The sequence below is a fragment of the Ursus maritimus genome, unplaced genomic scaffold, assembly GCF_017311325.1.
Source record: "Ursus maritimus isolate PB19 unplaced genomic scaffold, ASM1731132v1 scaffold_2, whole genome shotgun sequence".
NCBI lineage: Eukaryota > Metazoa > Chordata > Mammalia > Carnivora > Ursidae > Ursus > Ursus maritimus.
The window spans coordinates 25,029,827-25,047,076 of NW_024424452.1; the positions used below are offsets into that span (position 1 = coordinate 25,029,827).

The 17,250-nt window shown below is 38.4% G+C and overlaps 1 protein-coding gene across 1 annotated transcript in view; it reads left to right on the top strand.

Moving 5' to 3' along the window:
- SMG1 (SMG1 nonsense mediated mRNA decay associated PI3K related kinase) overlaps nt 1-17,250 on the top strand; it is a 98,051-nt gene that overhangs the window by 12,549 nt on the left and 68,252 nt on the right. Inside the window, exons 2-3 of the mRNA XM_040635268.1 lie at nt 14,916-15,079; nt 15,606-15,761. Coding sequence (XP_040491202.1) covers nt 14,916-15,079; nt 15,606-15,761 — 320 coding nt within the window. The remainder of the gene's footprint in view (nt 1-14,915; nt 15,080-15,605; nt 15,762-17,250) is intronic.

A 17,250-nucleotide genomic window follows, 5' to 3' on the forward strand; every position in this document is an offset into this window, starting at 1 on the left:
TCCCAGCTAATTGATTTAGGAGGCCATATCTTTTGAGATTTATTTATGAGACCTTTCTATTTATTTATATTTAAGTAGTAGGAAGTGGTTATTTCAAGATCACCCCTAAAACAGAGGTCCCAGTGCTTAAGTAGGAGGGTTTACCATACATATTTACCCGTCTATTACAGGTGGTATGTTTCTTTACCGTCGTACACCAGGAGACCTAAGGAGCTAGGTCTTAAAGGTGTTACAGGGGATGTTGACAGGAATCAGAGTCCTTTTAAAAGTCCACCTGTTGTCTCAGTATAATGTTGGTAAAGTTAGAAATAGAACCAAGGTTTTTTTTAGATTCTTCTGTAAGGTATGTTTATTTTTTAAGAGGGTTGGGGCAGGGGTCGTGTGTATAATTTGAGAATGCCCTGAAGATATTTCTGTTAGTTTTCTTCCTCTTTTTAAGAATCACTGGTGTGGAGGGGCCCCTGGGTGGCTCAGCCGGTTAGGCGTCTGCCTTCTGTTCCAGTCATGATCCCCGGGGTCCTGGGATTGAGTCCCGAGTCAGGCTCTTTGCTCAGTGGGGACGTTCTTCCTGTCCCTCTGCCTGCCACTCCCCCTGCTTGTTCGTGCTCTCTCTCTGTCAAATGAATAAGTAAAATCTTAAAAAAAAAAAAAAAAAGAATTAGTAGTGTGGAATATGAAATTCAGTAAGTATCTTTTCCATAATTGCCATCATATTTAAGATATGTTACATGTCAAAGGATGCATGGTAGGATGTTGCTCTTTTGATACCTTAAAACCTTGACTATGCCCAAGACTTGTAGGGTGTATCATACCATTGTGGCAGTAGTGCCTAACTTGATAATAGTTTTCTTTAAAAGTACGGATGTCTAAATTGCATAATATTTGTTTTTTCTTAATGTGTTACAAGTGATTTTTGGCAACCACATCATTTTTCTTGACCAGTGTCACCTACAAAAAAAAGTTGTAATGATGTTTACCTGTTACACAGTACCTTTATTTTTGAAAAAGACCATAGTGCCTTTTAGGATTATTTTTAAAGGGAAGATTTAAAATATGTAATTGTTCAAGAATCTCACAGGCATGTCAGTCCCTTGGGAATATGCTTGAGTCTATTAGCGGAACTTTATCTGAATAACTCTACAGTCAGTATTTGCCTATTTTCAGGACTTCTTCAAGATGGTTGCACACGTTTTTATTATTTTATTATTTATTATTTTTTAAAGTTAATTTTTTTTAAAGATTTTATTTATTTGACAGAGAGAGACAGCGAGAGAGGGAACACAAGCAGGGGGAGTGTGAGAGGGAGAAGCAGGCTTCCTGTGGAGCAGGGAGCCCGATGCAGGGCATGATCTCAGGACCCTGGGATCATGACCTGAGCCAAAGGCAGACGCTTAACGGCTGAGCCACCCAGGCGCCCCGTTTTTTTTTTTTTTTTTTTTTTAATATTGATAAAACACACTGCCTTTTCCTTGCTTATAGAGTCCCAGTCTGGTTTCAAGACTCTTCCTTTTGGGATTTCTATAGTATTTAACTCTTAGTGATTCTTCTCTAACCTTCTCTGTCTTAACGGGCTATGTTTGGCATTTAACTGGAGAACCTGGGGGGGGGGTGTCAGTGAAGGGGTGGACAGGTTTCTTTGTAGACGTTCAGTATTTTTGTCCTTCCTCTGCTAGGGAGGTCATGGAGTAAGAGATTTCCTTTCAATCTTGGCAATTTCCCAGTCTGAATGGGATGTTTCTAAAGTACTTCCAGGACTTGCTGACAAAAGAGGAAGATAAGCGATACAAATGGGAGCTGAAGCGGGGTTTCTTTTTAAGGCAGTCAGCTAGCTTGGGTTAAAAATAAAGGCCAGGAGAAAGTGAGTCAAATTAACATGGTGCCTTAGATTCACGAGCCTTTAGGTGAACTATTATTTTACATAAACAGAATTATTTCTGTTAAGTACTGAACCCTGAAATCCCATTTGTATTGAAGATTGAAAGCATACCAGATTTTATAACTGCAAATATTCTTAATACCTGGTAAGATAGGAATTTATGCTAGATGAGGTACAGAACCTTGGTATACTTAAATTAGCAGTGGATTTCTCATGTCTCTGTCTCAGCCAGTGATTTTCTGATTTTACCAGCCTTAGTGGTTTGACTCTTTCTTAAAACAATTTTTTTGTGCTGTCTCAGTGGTCAGTTAATAAGAATTTAGCTACAGTTTTGAAAGCTGTCAAAATCGGTAGGCAATAAAACATTAAGAATTTATGTGTTTCTTTTTTGTGCATTTCTTTCTTAAAAAAATAAAGTGCTATAGGGACTATCTTAGGTATTTCTCAGGCATGGATAGAGTGAAATTGCAATTTTGCTAGAAATTTAGAATTTTTTATTATTAATGTCAGTAACAGTTATCTTTTACTGATACAAGAGCTGTTTTGTTTGTTTCTGTACCTTGGCTAGGTTAATCCTTTCTGAGCTTTAAGTTCCAGTTCTTAGGTCTGATAATTAATTCAGACACTAACAGTCTTTGGTTTCATTGGAAAGCACAGTGACTTAAAGGTGGTGCCACATTTTGCTTTTTCATTTAGAATGGTTAAATATGGTAGGCAATATAAGACCTGAAATACTGAAATATTAAAAATAAATTAAGTCTTTCCCTTATCTTTTGTACTTTTACTGTAAAGATCTGTTTCCTTTAAAGTCAGATTTATTGGGGCACCTGGGTGGCTCAGTGGGTTAAGCATCTGCCTTCGGCTCAGGTCATGATACTAGGGTCCTGGGATCGAGCCCCGCGTGGGGCTCCCTGCTCCACAGGGAGTCTGCTTCACCCTCTCCCTCTGCCCTTCCCCCCCAATCATGTGCTCGTGCTCTTTCTCAAAATAAATAAATAAAACCTTTGAAAAAATTTTTTAAAAGTCAGATATATTGAGGTATGATTTATGTGCTGTGTAGTTCTTTGAGTTTTGACAGATGCATGTTATGTTGTAAACATGACCACTGCAGTCATGCTATAGAATAGTTCCATCATCCCAAAACATTTCCTTGTGCCCCTTTGTAGTCAGCTTCTACTCTCAGCCCTTGATAACCTGTGGTCTTTTTTTTTTTCTCCCTGTAATTTAATCTTTTCAAGAATGCAGTAAATTTTTTTTAACTTTTTTTTTTTTTTTTTTTTTTTTTGTGGGGGGACACCTGGGTGGCTCAGTCAGTTAAGTGTCTTGCCTTCGGCTCAGGTCATGATCTCAGGGTCCTGGGATCGAGTTCCACATCGGGCTCCCTGCTCAGCGGGGAGTCTGCTTCTCCATCTGCTTGCTGCTCCCCCTGCTTTTTGCTCTCTCTCTCAAAGAAATAAAATCTTTAAAAACAAAAAAAAATATGTATTTTTTTTATTCTTAAGGAATCTCTACATCCAGTGTGTCGCTCGAACTCACCACCCAAGATCAAGAGTTGCATGCTCCAGCAGTTGAGCCACCCAGATGCCCCAAGAATGTCCTAAATTTTTAAAAAATTGTGATAAAATACACATAAAATTTATCATTTTACAATTCAATGTACCAAGTACAGTTGATCCTTAAACAGTGTGGGGGTTGGGGTGCTGACACCTCTCCCTGCCCCCCAGTCAAAAATCTGCATATAACTTGACTTCCCTGAAACTTTGCTAATAGCCAGCTGTTGACCTGATAGTAATATAAGTAGTCAGTTAACACATCTTGTGTGTTGTATGTATTATTTACTGTATTCTTAAAATAAACTAGAGAAAAGAAAATATTAAAGTCATAAGGAGGAGAAAGTACATTTACAGTACTGTGCTGTGTGTATTGTAAAAAAATCTGTGTGTAAGTGGACTGGGCTAGTTCAAATCCGTGTTATTCAAGGGTCAGCTGTACATTCATGGTGTTGTGCAACCATCACCACTGTCTAGTTCCAAAACTTTTCATCACCCCAAACAGAAACCTAGTACCTTTAAGTAGTTACTTCCTATTTTCCCCTTCTCTCAGCCCCTGGCAACCATAAATCTGCTTTCTCTATGGATTTGCCTATTCTGGATATTTTATATAAATGGAATCATATACTATGTAGTCTTTTGTTTCTGGCCTCTTTCACTTAGCATAACGTTTTCAAGGTTCATCCATGTTGTGGCAGGTTTCAATATGTCATTTCTTTTTATGGAATCTTATACGGATTTATAATCTTCCATTGTATGAATATACCACATTTTGTTTATCCATTCAACCTTTGATGGACATTTGGGTTTCCACCTTTAGTTTATTGAGAATAGTGTTGTGGTGAACATTCACATACAAATTTTTGTGAGAAGACCTGTTGTCAGCTCTTTTGGGCATATACCTAGGAATGGATTTGCTGGGTCAAATGATAATTTTTTGCTTAACTTGAGGAATTTAAACATTCCCATCAGTTATGTATGAGGATTTCATTTTCTCAGTATATTTGCAGCACTGGTAATTTTTTTTTTTTAAATGATTGCTATCCTACTGGGTGTGATTTCTCACTGTGGTTTTGATTTTACATTTTCCTAATCAATAATGATGTTGAACAGTTTTTCATGTGCTTATTGGCTGTTCGTATATCTTTGGGGAAATACAGCTTTTCGGATCTTGAGCCCATTTAAAAATTGGATTGTTTGTCTTTTTGTTGAGTTACAGGAGTTCTTTATATATTTTGGATACTAGACTCTTGAAAGATACATTATTTGCAAATATTTTTGCTGATTTTGTGAGTTGTCTTTTCACTCTCTTGATAGTGTCCTTTGATGTGACAAAAATAAGGCTTTAGGGGCGCCTGGGTGGCTCAGTCATTAAGCGTCTGCCTTCGGCTCAGGGCGTGATCCCAGGGTCCTGGGATCGAGCCCCGCATCGGGCTCCTTGCTCTGCTGGGAGCCTGCTTCTTCCTCTCCCACTCCCCCTGCTTGTGTTCCCTCTCTCGTTGGCTGTCTCTCTCTGTCAAATAAATAAATAAAATCTTAAAAAAAAAAAGGCTTTAAAAGTGCATATTTTTATAAAAATTATTTTTATAAAATTTTGGAATTCATTTAAATATATTGCTGAAGCCAGCCCTTTCTAATTTTGGTGGCTTTTCTGTGTTCATAAAAGTTACCTTTTTTTTTTTTTTTAAAGATTTTATTTATTTATTTAATTTGAGAGAAAAAGAGCGCGCTTGCTCCACGTGCGCACACGCGCACATGCATCCACAAGTGGGGGAGGGAGGGACGGGGGTGGGGCAGAGGGAGAGGGAAAAGGAGACTCCCTGCTGAGTAGGGAGAAGGACCAGACCCAGGGCTCCATCCCAGGGCCCCAAGGTCATGACTTGAGCTGAAGGCAGGCGCTTAACCAACTGAGCCACACAGGCGCCCCCCCATGAAAGTTACTCTTAAGATCACATTTTAGTTATGGAAGTTTAACTTCAAAGACTAATTTTTACTTAATTTAAATAATTGTAATAGAGTTTGAACCAAGATCATCATCTAGTCTGTCCGTTCCCCTCCCCTATGCTGCATCCACTATGCTGTTCTCTTTTCCCTGTGAAAGTTGTGTGGTGTAAATAGTTCCCTCTGCTAACATCTCAAACAAGTGAGCAGATTGAAGCTATTTTACAACTACTAAGTGCCAACTAGTGTGGTACATACATTGAGAGTTTGAGGAAGGAGCTGGATAATGGGATTTTTTTTTTTTTTTCTGAAGTCACAGAGCAGTTTATACTCCTGATTGGAACTTCAACTGACTTTACAGTTCTTTTCTTTCTAGATTATAAATTCTTACAGGGTTGGAACCATCTTAGTTCACCTTTTGGAGTCATCAGCTCTTAGTTAATGCTGTTTTTGTAGTAAATGATCAAGAAAATACTGATTTTGATAGAATGCTTTGGAGAGGAAGTTTGGGTTGAAGAAAAGTTAGTGTTCATTTAGGTTAGGGATTTGTATTCCACAGTTGAGAGAAAGGCCTCATTTATGAGAATGGGTGATCATTTAGTCAACAAGTAATTTATATGCCGTCTAGGCAGTGGGGGTGTGATAGGCAACACTGAGAGTCCCCTGCCCTTCTGGTATTCACAGTCTCCTGGCAGAACATGTTAAAATAAGCTTCTTAAATCATCTTAGAACTAAAGAAACTATTAGGTTCTGTGGTAGCACATATATAGTGGGGACTACTGGCCAGATTCAGGGGAATCAGAAACTTTTCAAAGGAAAGCTGAAGCTTGGAGGATAAAGAGAAATAAGCTAGGGTCAGCAAAGGGTGAGGACAAAGCCAATCCCTGCTGACTGGCTGAGCAAGGTGATTCTTTCTGTGGCAATGAAAGAGTAGGATGGATGGGGCATAGAGTGTGAAAGGGGGTGGTTGGTAGAGATTTAGCTAAAAAGGGAAGTAAGGTACATAGGATGATAAGGGCAGTGAGAGGATATCAGATTTGTTTTTTATGACACTAATGTTGGAATGTGGAGGAGAGATGGGCGAGAGATGAGAATTGGGAGTGGGAAATATACCGTCTGACTGATCAAGCAGTGCCATTTATTAGAAAGTAGTGGTTAGATGATGGCACCATTTATTAAAATGGGGATTCCAGGAAGAAAGGAGCCAGTTGTTATGTTTGTGGCATTAGAACATGGATATATTTTTTTTAATTTTAATATTTATTTATTTATTTGATTTTATTTGACAGAGACAGCAAGAGAGGGAACACAAGCAGGGGGAGTGAGAGAGGGAGAAGCAGGCTTCCCGCTGAGCAGAGAGCCCTATGCTGGGCTCAATCCCAGGACCCTGGGATCATGACCTGAGCCACCCAGGCGCCCCAAGATTGTTTTTTAAACAGTTGGGTACATAGGTCTGGACCTTGGAGTGGACATCAATGATGGAGGCCTAGATCTAGGAAGCGATGTCATACATGTGGTAAATATTGCCACTGGAATGGATTGAATGAGAGAGTACAAAATGAGATGAGTAGAGTGCCTAGGGTCAGGCTTTGAGAAACCTCAAGATTCTGGGGTTTGGTAGATGAGGCTGAGCAAGCCCTCAGAAGTTCCTGAGAAAGTACAACCAGGTAGGAAGAAATACAGAGTATTTCATCCCATAAGCCAAAGGATGGGAAGAATCTGGTTATTTTGAATTCTCAGGATCTCAGCACAGAGGGTTATTGTAAGAATTTTAAAAAGGTTTTCATTCAGCCCACCTCATTCCTCTGCAAGGCACCTTTGTGCAGGCCACAACCTGCTTAACTCTACTTAGTAGCCCTGTGGAAGCTGCTGAGAGGACGAGTAAGATAAAGCCTGAAGTGTGAGTTTAGCAACCTGGGCTCATAGTTGGTTTTGCTGAAAGTAATGGGGGAGAAGTTGGATCAGGGTGGATTGAAGAACCAGTAGAGGTGAAGAAACAGGGTGGGGAGTAGGGATAACTCTTAGTTTGCAGAGAGTGAAGGCAGATTGATGGAAGGTCATGTGGGATTGATGGAGTTTTTCTGTTTGTTTTCTAATATTTTTTAAAATATGTTTTTGTATTTTTAAATGGGAGACATCAAAAATTTTTACATGTGTAAAGAGAAGATTCAGTTCAATGGGAAAGGAGAAAAGGGTATTTGCAAAGTTAAGAGAAGGTGGAAGTAGATGGAATCCCACTTAGGGCCTAATATTGGGTGCAGATGTGTGATGGTATTTTTTTCTTTTTTCTTGGTGAAGTAGAGAGATTGTGAGTGTGTGTGTGTGTGTGTGTGTGTGTGTGTATGTGTGTAGGGGGTTAGGAGAGTATTTTGGAATCTGAAGAGAATGGGGCAGTTCTGGATAATGCATGTAGAGAATGTGGGAGATAGACGTTGGAGGGCCTGGGGATGTGGTGCTTACTTACGGATGATGGATAATTGATACTAGGGCTTATGCAGTGTTGAAGTTTTAACAGATTGGTGTGAGGAAAATATTAAGAGAGGTTAAGGGGATTGGCAAGAGTGTTATTGAAATGATAGACCATGAACTCTAAGCTGAAAGAAGGAAGTGAAGAAGGAAGAAAGTACTTGGACTGGGAAAAAGTAGAGAGAGTCACCAGAATTAAAGTTACTTTAAAACAACAACAACAACAACAACAACAATTAGAGTGTTATTGAGAGAGAGTGTGAGTAGACAGTTGTCAAAAGTAAGTCATCAGACATTGAGCAAGATGAACTAAAAGAGGGTTATGGAATTTTAGAGACAAGTAAGGCCACAAGTGGCAGCTCCTACTTTGGCAGGAACAGTTTCATTGGAGTGCTGATGGTGGAACCCGGGTTACAGTGAATTGAAAAGTGAGTGAAGATGAGGAAGGTAAATTTTTCCCAAGAGTTTTGGCTGTGAAGAGTCTAGACAATGAGAATTAGAAGGAAAAAGAACGTTAAGATTTTGCCCTTTTTTTTTTTTTTAAGTAGGCTCCATGCCCCAGCGTGGGGCTTGAACTCATGACCCCAAGATCTAGAGTTGCATGCTCTACTGACTGAGCCAGCCAGGATCCCCAAGATTTTGACTTTTGTTGTTGAAACACTAGGGGGTGCTCATGTGTTGCTGAGTGATGAGCAGTAGCAAAGTGGGAGATCCACAGCAACCTCAGAAAATAGCGTCGATGTATGGATTCAGAGGGTTGCTGTAGATAGGACATGTACTTGTTCCATGATTTGAGGGTGATAAGAAAGGCTGTGTGTGAACATGTGGGTGAATTTATGGATTTACTGGAAGGAAGTTGGCAGGTACTGGTGGAGTGCTGAAGAACTTGAAAGTTAAACAGAATTGAATTTGAGTTCTTGCTCTTCCTTTTACCAGATGTGCAGCTTTCGGTCCCTTTCGGAACCTTACTTACCTCATCTGTAAGACGGTAATTTATTATCTTTAATGATCATAATAGGATTATGTTAAAGAGGAAATGAAGTACTAAATATATGTAAACTGCTTGGCTCAGTTGCTTACTAGATGTGGTAAGAGCTCAAAACTTTAGCCCTTATTATTGAGAGTGCTGTGGAAGAATGGTTTGCATTTCTCATGAAGCAGAAACGTGGAAGGTCATGTACTGGAAGAGCTGGGGAAAGGAGGAAGGTGCAAGAAGTTTGAAAACTGTTTTGGAAAGGAGAGAACCCTGGCTAGGGAAACACGGGCAGTAATGAAGACCCAATTGTAGTCTGAGAACTACCTGGGGGTGGAGTGTTGACCAACCTTTACACTGAGGACAATCGTGCACGTGAAGCAAAGGTTAAAATCCAATGTAATGCCCTCCTAGAGTTGGTGTTGTTTGTCCCTTCTGGTTAATTTGGTTAGAGGTCAATCAATAGAGGGTGTTTGAGATTCCTTGGAAGGGAAATTATACTGAAGTCAAATCTTTACTATGTTTGCTAAAGATGTTATTGAAAAACAAAATTTACAATCTTTAAAATTTTGGGTTAGAGCATATTCTGTAATTTTAAATATAGATGCAGAGTTAGAGGGAACACGGTCCATAAGACCAGCCTTACTTCTGATACCAGTTCCAAGTTCAGGCGTCCGCAAGGCTACTCTTAGGTTGGATAAGTCACCAGAAGGACTTACTGAACTCACTGAAAGCTGTTCTACTCATGGTTATAGTTTATTATAGCTAAAAGTTTCAGATTAAGATTGGCTGCTGGTAAAGGCCCATACAGCAGACTCCAGGAAAGCTTTGAATGTGGAGCTTCCAACCGTCCTTTCCTTGTCAAGTCATGAACACAGTATTACTCTTCTGGTGTTGATGTGTGACACACAGTACGCATGGAGTGTTACCAACTGTAGAAGCTCATCCCGGCGTTGGGGTCTAGAGTGTTTTATTGGGACTCCATGATCCACTGCCTACATGCATAAACTTAGTTTCCAGCCCTTCTGAAGGCTGAGCTGGTCCTTGGGACTTAAAGCCCCTTCACACTCATAGATCACATTGTTACACTTCCTGGTGTGGCCCAAAGCCTGCAGGTGAACAGGGACACTTTTATTAGGTATTACATTCCAGGACTTTAGAAATTAACTTCCAGAAGCCGAGGGTAAAGACCAGACAGACCTCCTTTGGGGATGGTGAAATTATTTACAGTTTTACAAAAATAGTTAAATATATTTTCATATTTTGAGTCTACATTGCTGTTGAGTTTGATTAGTGATTGAAAATCGGTAACAAAGAACCCATAAATTGATAATTAAGATTTGGTATTATATACACTTAATACTTAAGTAGCTAAGGAAGTTTCATCAAGAAATTATATTAACTGCTAATATTTCATTGTTGCAAAACTGATGTAAACTCGTAATTTTGGCATGATGGTTCAGTTCTGTTTTACTAAATTTGAACTCACTATTTTCTCTTGTGGGAAGAGTTTCAAATAATGAAGTCCATGAGCCTCCCAAATGAATTTTTTAGGCATAGATTCATATTTCAGAGCATAGTTTCACCTTTTCATCTATTCCTCATGAAAACATGTCTGAATCCAGGTGAGTAACAGGCATTATAGGGATAACCTTGAATTTATTTCTAAAAGATAAATCATTTTCAAGTGCTATTAACTGTTACTAATGAAAAACTCACAGCATATTCTACAACTACTGTATGACAGTGACACTGTTTTTGTGCACCATTGCTTTAGAAAATAAATGCATTCCCACCTCGTTGGCTTAAGTGCAAATCTCATTTCCTGGTCGATAACCTTTTTTTTTTTTTTTTTTTTAAAGATTTTATTTATTTATGTGACAGACAGTCAGCGAGAGAGGGAACACAAGCAGGGGGAGTGAGAGAGGAAGAAGCAGGCTCATAGCGGAGGAGCCCGATGTGGGACTCGATCCCGGAATGCGGGGATCACGCCCTGAGCCGGGATCACGCCCTGAGCCGAAGGCAGACGCTTAACGACTGCGCTACCCAGGCGCCCCATTGGTCGATAACCATTACAAATTAGATCCGTGAGAGTAAAATCCCTTAATAAGCCTAGTTAAAAACAACTTGAAGCAATATGATGGTTATTCCAGTGGCACCACTAGGTGTGGTGTTTGCATCAAGTCATTTTGGGGTACTTTATGGAAATGCTTCCTGATAGGGAATTCCCTGACTTCATACTTCTGAAGTGGTGCCTTTTTGTTTTGTTTTTTGTTTTTTGTGGTTTTTTTTGGTTGCTTTTTAGTGCTTACAAGAACTGGACGAGACCACATGTAGCCAGGAGATACTATATCCCCTTGCACATGGTGGATTGTTGATGTGAGGTCTGAGGATTTGGGTTATTCAGAGTAAATGACCTCTCAGATTTATTACATTTTCTGTATACTGAGAATAGATAACTAAATGAGCGGTAACTATATTTGCATGTGATTTGTATGTTATAGTTAACATTTAAATTCTCTTATGTACTAAAAAGTTTTTTTGGTTGCCACCTTAAGCCTCTTTATCTTCAAAGGCACAGAGTGGCTTTCTATCTCAATTTTTGCTTCAACATAGGAACTCTAAGGGCCATAGTACAACTCAAAGCACCTAACCCATGAATGATATTTGCTTCATGTTTGAACAACAAATGTTTTAACCCACTGTCTTCACTAATATTGTAACTACTGTCTTACAGATTGACTTGATGCAAAACATCACAAAGGCTCCATATTATACAGTATGCGATTTTTGAGGTATGAGCTTTAGAAACTTACCTCTCATGTGGCATGTACATCAGGCTTTAACTTCACTTTAAGCATTTGGGGGAAACTTATGCATTTCTTTTTTTCTCTCTCTCTCCATAATATTTTTAGAGTATTAAAGGGGCTGTGGAGGTATTTTTGATCCTTGCTAGTATGATTCTTAGTTTTAACAGATACATTTTTTCTTATCACTAAACAGACGCTAATTCTGGCAGATGATAGCTTTTTCAGCCCTTACAGCTGGCTTAACATTTATACCTGCCTCTTTGAATTCAAATCTGTATTTTGTGCCTTTGATTGCCTCATTTTAAGTGCTCATTTCCGTTCGCTAACAGTTTTCTATTAGACTGGGTGGTGGTGATGGTGCTAATGGCCTGGTACTGACTTTTTTTGAGACCTAAGCAGTCTTGATATTTAAAAAAAATAAAGATTTCCGATAAACGATGAACTATTTTGTGCTTTTGGGTTCAGACTACCTATAACTTGAATTCTGGTTGGAAATGTTTTGATCAGTTTGGTTTAAAAGAACATGGCAGCTAATAAGTTTTTAGACAGTTCTAAGACAGTAGTTCTAACCCTAGTGATTTTTTTTTTTTTTTGGTTATATTTCTGAAAACCCAAAGTCTGAGGGGGGGGAAAAACTTGGTGTTCATAACTCATGGGATTTTAAAACCTATGTTTCTAATAAATTGGGAAGTTGTTCCCATTCTTTTTTTCCAGTTTAGTTTGAAGTCAAATGCTTTGTAGGTAGAAATGGATTTGTTGGTAGGAGATTGCTTAATTTATTCATTGAAGAACTTAAAATCAACTGCTGTATTTTGGGCATGAAACTTGTTTTGGTTATATTCCTATGCTCTTGAACTGCTTATATATTATTTGTCTTTTAGACTGGAAATCTTGAGTTTAGTATTATGGTCTTAATAACTTTTTTTTTTTTGGTAAGTTTGTTTATTTGAGGGAGAGAGAACATGGGTAGGAGGGGCCGAGGGAGAGGGAATCTTAAGCCGACTCTGGCCTGAGTGTAGAGCCTGATGTGGGGCTTGATCTCACAACTCTGAGATCACAACCTGAGCTGAAACCAAGAGTCAGATGCTTAACTGACTGCGCCACACAGGCGCCCCAGGGTCTTAGTAACTTTGAGCATATCCTGTAAGTTAAGTATTTCTTAAGAATTTAGTATCCTATTTAAGCCTCACAACAACTTTACAAGTGAGATAGGTATTACCCCATTTCATGAAAGAAACAACTGAGGCTTGGAGATTAAGTACCGTGTGCAAAGTCCCACTTACCTTTTTTGTGTTGGAGCTGGGATTTGAGCCCAGATCTTTGCTGAACCCATATTCTCTGCTGCCTTCTGTTTACCACTATGTCACCAGAAGAATGATACAAATACTTAACTCTTAGTAGTAAAGGTAGTATTTGTGATACATAAACATAATTTAAACAGGAAATTCAGACATTTAAATATTGCTTGATTTTCGTTATCTTGTATCCATTCATTTGCTAGCAGCTTACTTATCCAGGTTGTGTTAGGTGTCATACATTTAGACAAGTTCAGATCTGTCAGAAAAGCTCTTAGCTCTCTTTTATTTTTGAATTCCCTTCCAGAAATTTATGGTATGTTATGGTTTATTGTAGGTGCACATTTAATGTGCTATTTTTAGAAATATTGGAGATGCCATTATTTTTGTTCTAAAAAGCTCTCATGCTCCAATTTAGTGTTAATGGTACTTAACTGCTTATAGATTTAGGATGCTTAGAAAAAAATTCTCATACATTTTTTTCTTGAAATTCCATAAATTGTATTTTTTCATCTATTGGAAATACTGAGCTTTGTTGACAAGCGAACCCTGGATGTTTGAAGAAGATACTCCATTGTGGAGCCTTAGTTATTTTTGTACGCTAGGGTCACGGAATTTTATCAAGTTTCCAGTTGAGAGCCTTTAGGAATAATTTAGATTTGTGCCACTTACCCAAGTTTAATTGGACCTGTTATTTGCATTCTATATTAACAGTGGTTTCAGTAAGTATAGATCAGGTTGTCCGACTGAGCTTACACTAAGTTTCTTGTTTAGTATTTTTGTGGGTGGGGGCAAAGAAAAACGATAAATTGGAATATATAAACAAACACTGAAGTCATTTTTATAGAAGAGGAAGGAGTCATAAGGGTTGAGGAATAGGTTAGTTTCTGCTTTTGCCAGTGTCCTCAAGTTTCCCAAATAATTGTGGGTTCAGAAGATGTTTTTAGTACATATCATAAAAGTGATTTTTTTTTCAGAAAGTTGTTCCTTTCAGAAGTAGTATCAGTAGGACAGGAGCTTTTTTCTTAGTATTTTTCATATGCTGTTGTAGTGTTGTCTTATTTCTTGATGCTTTATGTTTGATGGTTGGAAGAATAAGGCTCATGAGAAATTAGGAAACTCAGCTCCTGGTTGTACTGGTGAGGACACTGAGCCATAAAACTGGTCCTTAGATAAGGATAAGGACTAATTTTTACCCTGGGGCTATACCACTTGTTTATTAATGGCCGAGTATCAGGGATTATTCTACACAGTACTTGACTTTTACTTCAGCTTTATTGGATTCCTGGTATCTTGTTTTTATTTTTCTCACTTTTTATAATTTTGATAGTCTCTGTAGTTAAGGAACCTTCAGTGAAGTCTCCAATACATTAAAATAATCTTACTTTCCAGCTAATGTGTTTTTATATCCTATCGAGCTTGCTTTCAAATATCATTCTGTAATTTACTTTCCCACCAAATAATCAAGTTAAGAATTCAGGTGAGAGAGAGAGAGAGAATATGCCACATTGCCCCTGCCTCATACGTTGCCAGTGCTTTTTATTTTTATGACTGGGAAGACTGTAATTTTTCTACTAATTAACCTCTCCTGGGAGAAGAGCTGAGGAAGAATGATTCCTTTTATCAAATCATGTGAAGAGAATCCTGGACCAGGGTGACCAGCTGTCTTAGTTTGCCTTGGACTGAAGGAGGTTCCATGGACATGGGATTTTCATTGCTAAAATTGGTAACCCTTGAACACAGCAGGATGAGTTGGTCACTCTAATCCTGGTAGTTACCTGTATTTCTGAATGGGTTTGTAGAATAGAAGGGGCTGAAAAGCTGGCATTTCATTCATTGACAATCCCTTCCCTGTTGAAAGACTTATTAGTAATTGGAGTGCTTATTTATAATAGTAATAATTTAAAAATTAGTGTGGTAGGAGAGGCTTGAATAAAAGATTTATGGTTTGGGCTATGAAAATATTTGTTTAAAGTTTAATCGTATACTCTTCTCTCTTTACAGAACTGATAGTGCATCAGCCGACCCAGATACATTAAAATATTCTTCATCCAGAGATCGGGGTGGGTCTTCTTCTTATGGACTGCAACCTTCAAATTCAGCTGTGGTGTCTCGGCAAAGGCACGATGATACCAGAGTCCACACTGACATACAGAATGACGAAAAGGGTATATGTGCTTCTTTTATTGTTAGAGGCATGTTTTTTTGTTTGTTTGTTTTTTAACCTACCAGCTTTTCCCTTGCTTCGTCTTTCCCTCTTTTTTTCTCCCGTACTTCTTTCTTTTAATATGCTTAAAATATAAATATTAAATACAGTGCTATTTTTGAAACTTATTCAGTTTACCCCTTAAAAATTTTTTAAAATGTTCTTTTCGTACATTATAATATATATAGGTAGCTTCCTTGCCATCCAAAATATCACAAAGGCTGAAGTCTTCTGACTATAATCTCTCCTCTAGGCTTCTAAAAGTTTTTAAAGTGCAAAGTCTGACTTAATTTAGTTTACATTTCTCTTATCTTCCATGGATGAACAAAATGAAATCAAAATGACTTCAAAGCAGGTAGCACAAGGGAAGAGGAGGAGAAGCAAAGGCTGGTTGAGCTGTAGATAGGTAGTAAGATCCTGAACTATCAGGAATTGATGGAATAAAGCAAAGAGCCCTGTTAAAATAATGTAAATATTGCTGTTTTTAGGTGGCTACAGTGTCAATGGAGGATCTGGGGAAAATACTTATGGTCGGAAGTCGTTGGGGCAAGAGCTGAGGGTTAATAATGTGACCAGCCCTGAGTTCACCAGTATTCAGCATGGCAGTCGTGCGTTAGCCATCAAAGACATGAGGAAATCACAGGGTAAGATTGGGCAAACTGGGGGGGGGGGGGGGGGGTGCAGTCATAAATGCCTCCACAAACACCTGTATCCCTTTTGTTTCCTGGACGCTGTATTGCTTACTAATGCTTTTGCATACATGAGTTGGTTCGTTTACTTCTGAGTTGAAAAACGTGTACCGATGATAATTGTTTGCATTCTTTCTCCTGTAAACTGTTTCTTAGACCAAATTCTCACAGGAAAGGTTTTAATACTTTTTTTGAGTATACTTTCTAGAGAATTCTCTTAAAATAAGATTAGAATACTAGGTAAGATTAGAATACTAGGTAAGAAATGATTTTCCTGATCATAGTGGATAATGAATGTCTAGTGTGTGGTGGGGTCTTCCTGCAGCAAGTCCTTGAACTCTAGGGTCTGTAGGGGGTATGAGTATAAATGGAGTGGGTGCTTTTCTTAAGTATGCTGATACCACCTTCTGCCTTATAACACAGCCTCACTGGATAGGTAAAGTGCCTTGAATGCCAGGTGATTAGAGGTAATGAAGATCATTAGTTTTCTAAAAGAGAAATGTATTTTGTTGGTAAAGCTAAGTATGGAATCAGGATTTCTGATTTATATACTTTGTTGGATATAGTCACTCTTTGGACATTTAGTTCATGACCATTTGCTTCCAAGGTGTGTGTGTGTATGGGCATGTTGTGTGTATCTTGGTGAATATCTTTGTGCACATAGCTGCTTTTGTGTGTGTGTGTATGGCTTTTTTCATTTTTAAAAAATGAATTCTTTTGGATAAATTTTCAGACATGGTCCCACTAGTCAAAGGGTATGCTGTTTCTTAAAAGTGTTTGAAGCCCTTGACTTTGGTACGATAGAAGCTGGAAAGTCAGTCCAAAGATTATTTAGTCCAGTTCTTTCTCCTCTGAGGCTCAGAGTTAAGTAGTTTACTAGTGGCAGAATTGTAAATAGAGCCTAGATTTCCTGGCTTGTAACCTAATGATGTTTTCAGTGTCCATCTTTACTGAAATACTCATTGGCCTAGGGGTTAAAAAAAGAAATCATTTTCCTTCTCTCAGATGTGTTGTAATTTCTTTTATTATTAATTTTTTTCCATGCCTTAGAGAGAAATGAAACTATCAGACCCTTTAATGTGGTTTGTTTTTACTGTACATTGGTTAATCATTAAATAGCACAACTGAAAATGTAAAAAAAAATTTAGTACTTAAGTATATTTTTATTGGCAATTGTTTGAGCATTCTTGCTTGTTTTTGTCATTAAAAAATAAAGGGCAGAGCAGTTCTGGTTTGCCACTTCCCTGGTGGCATCATGCCTTGCACATGGTTGGTAGTAATTAGACATTTGTTGAACTGAATGTCTGATTGCAGTTCACAAAAACTTTGTCTTAGGAAAATAATGATAATGTGAACAAGAGACTTCCCTCCACTGGATACCATGTGCCCTCCACTGGATACCAAGTGAGAAATAAAAGCATATAGCCTCTTTCTGCCTGGTTGA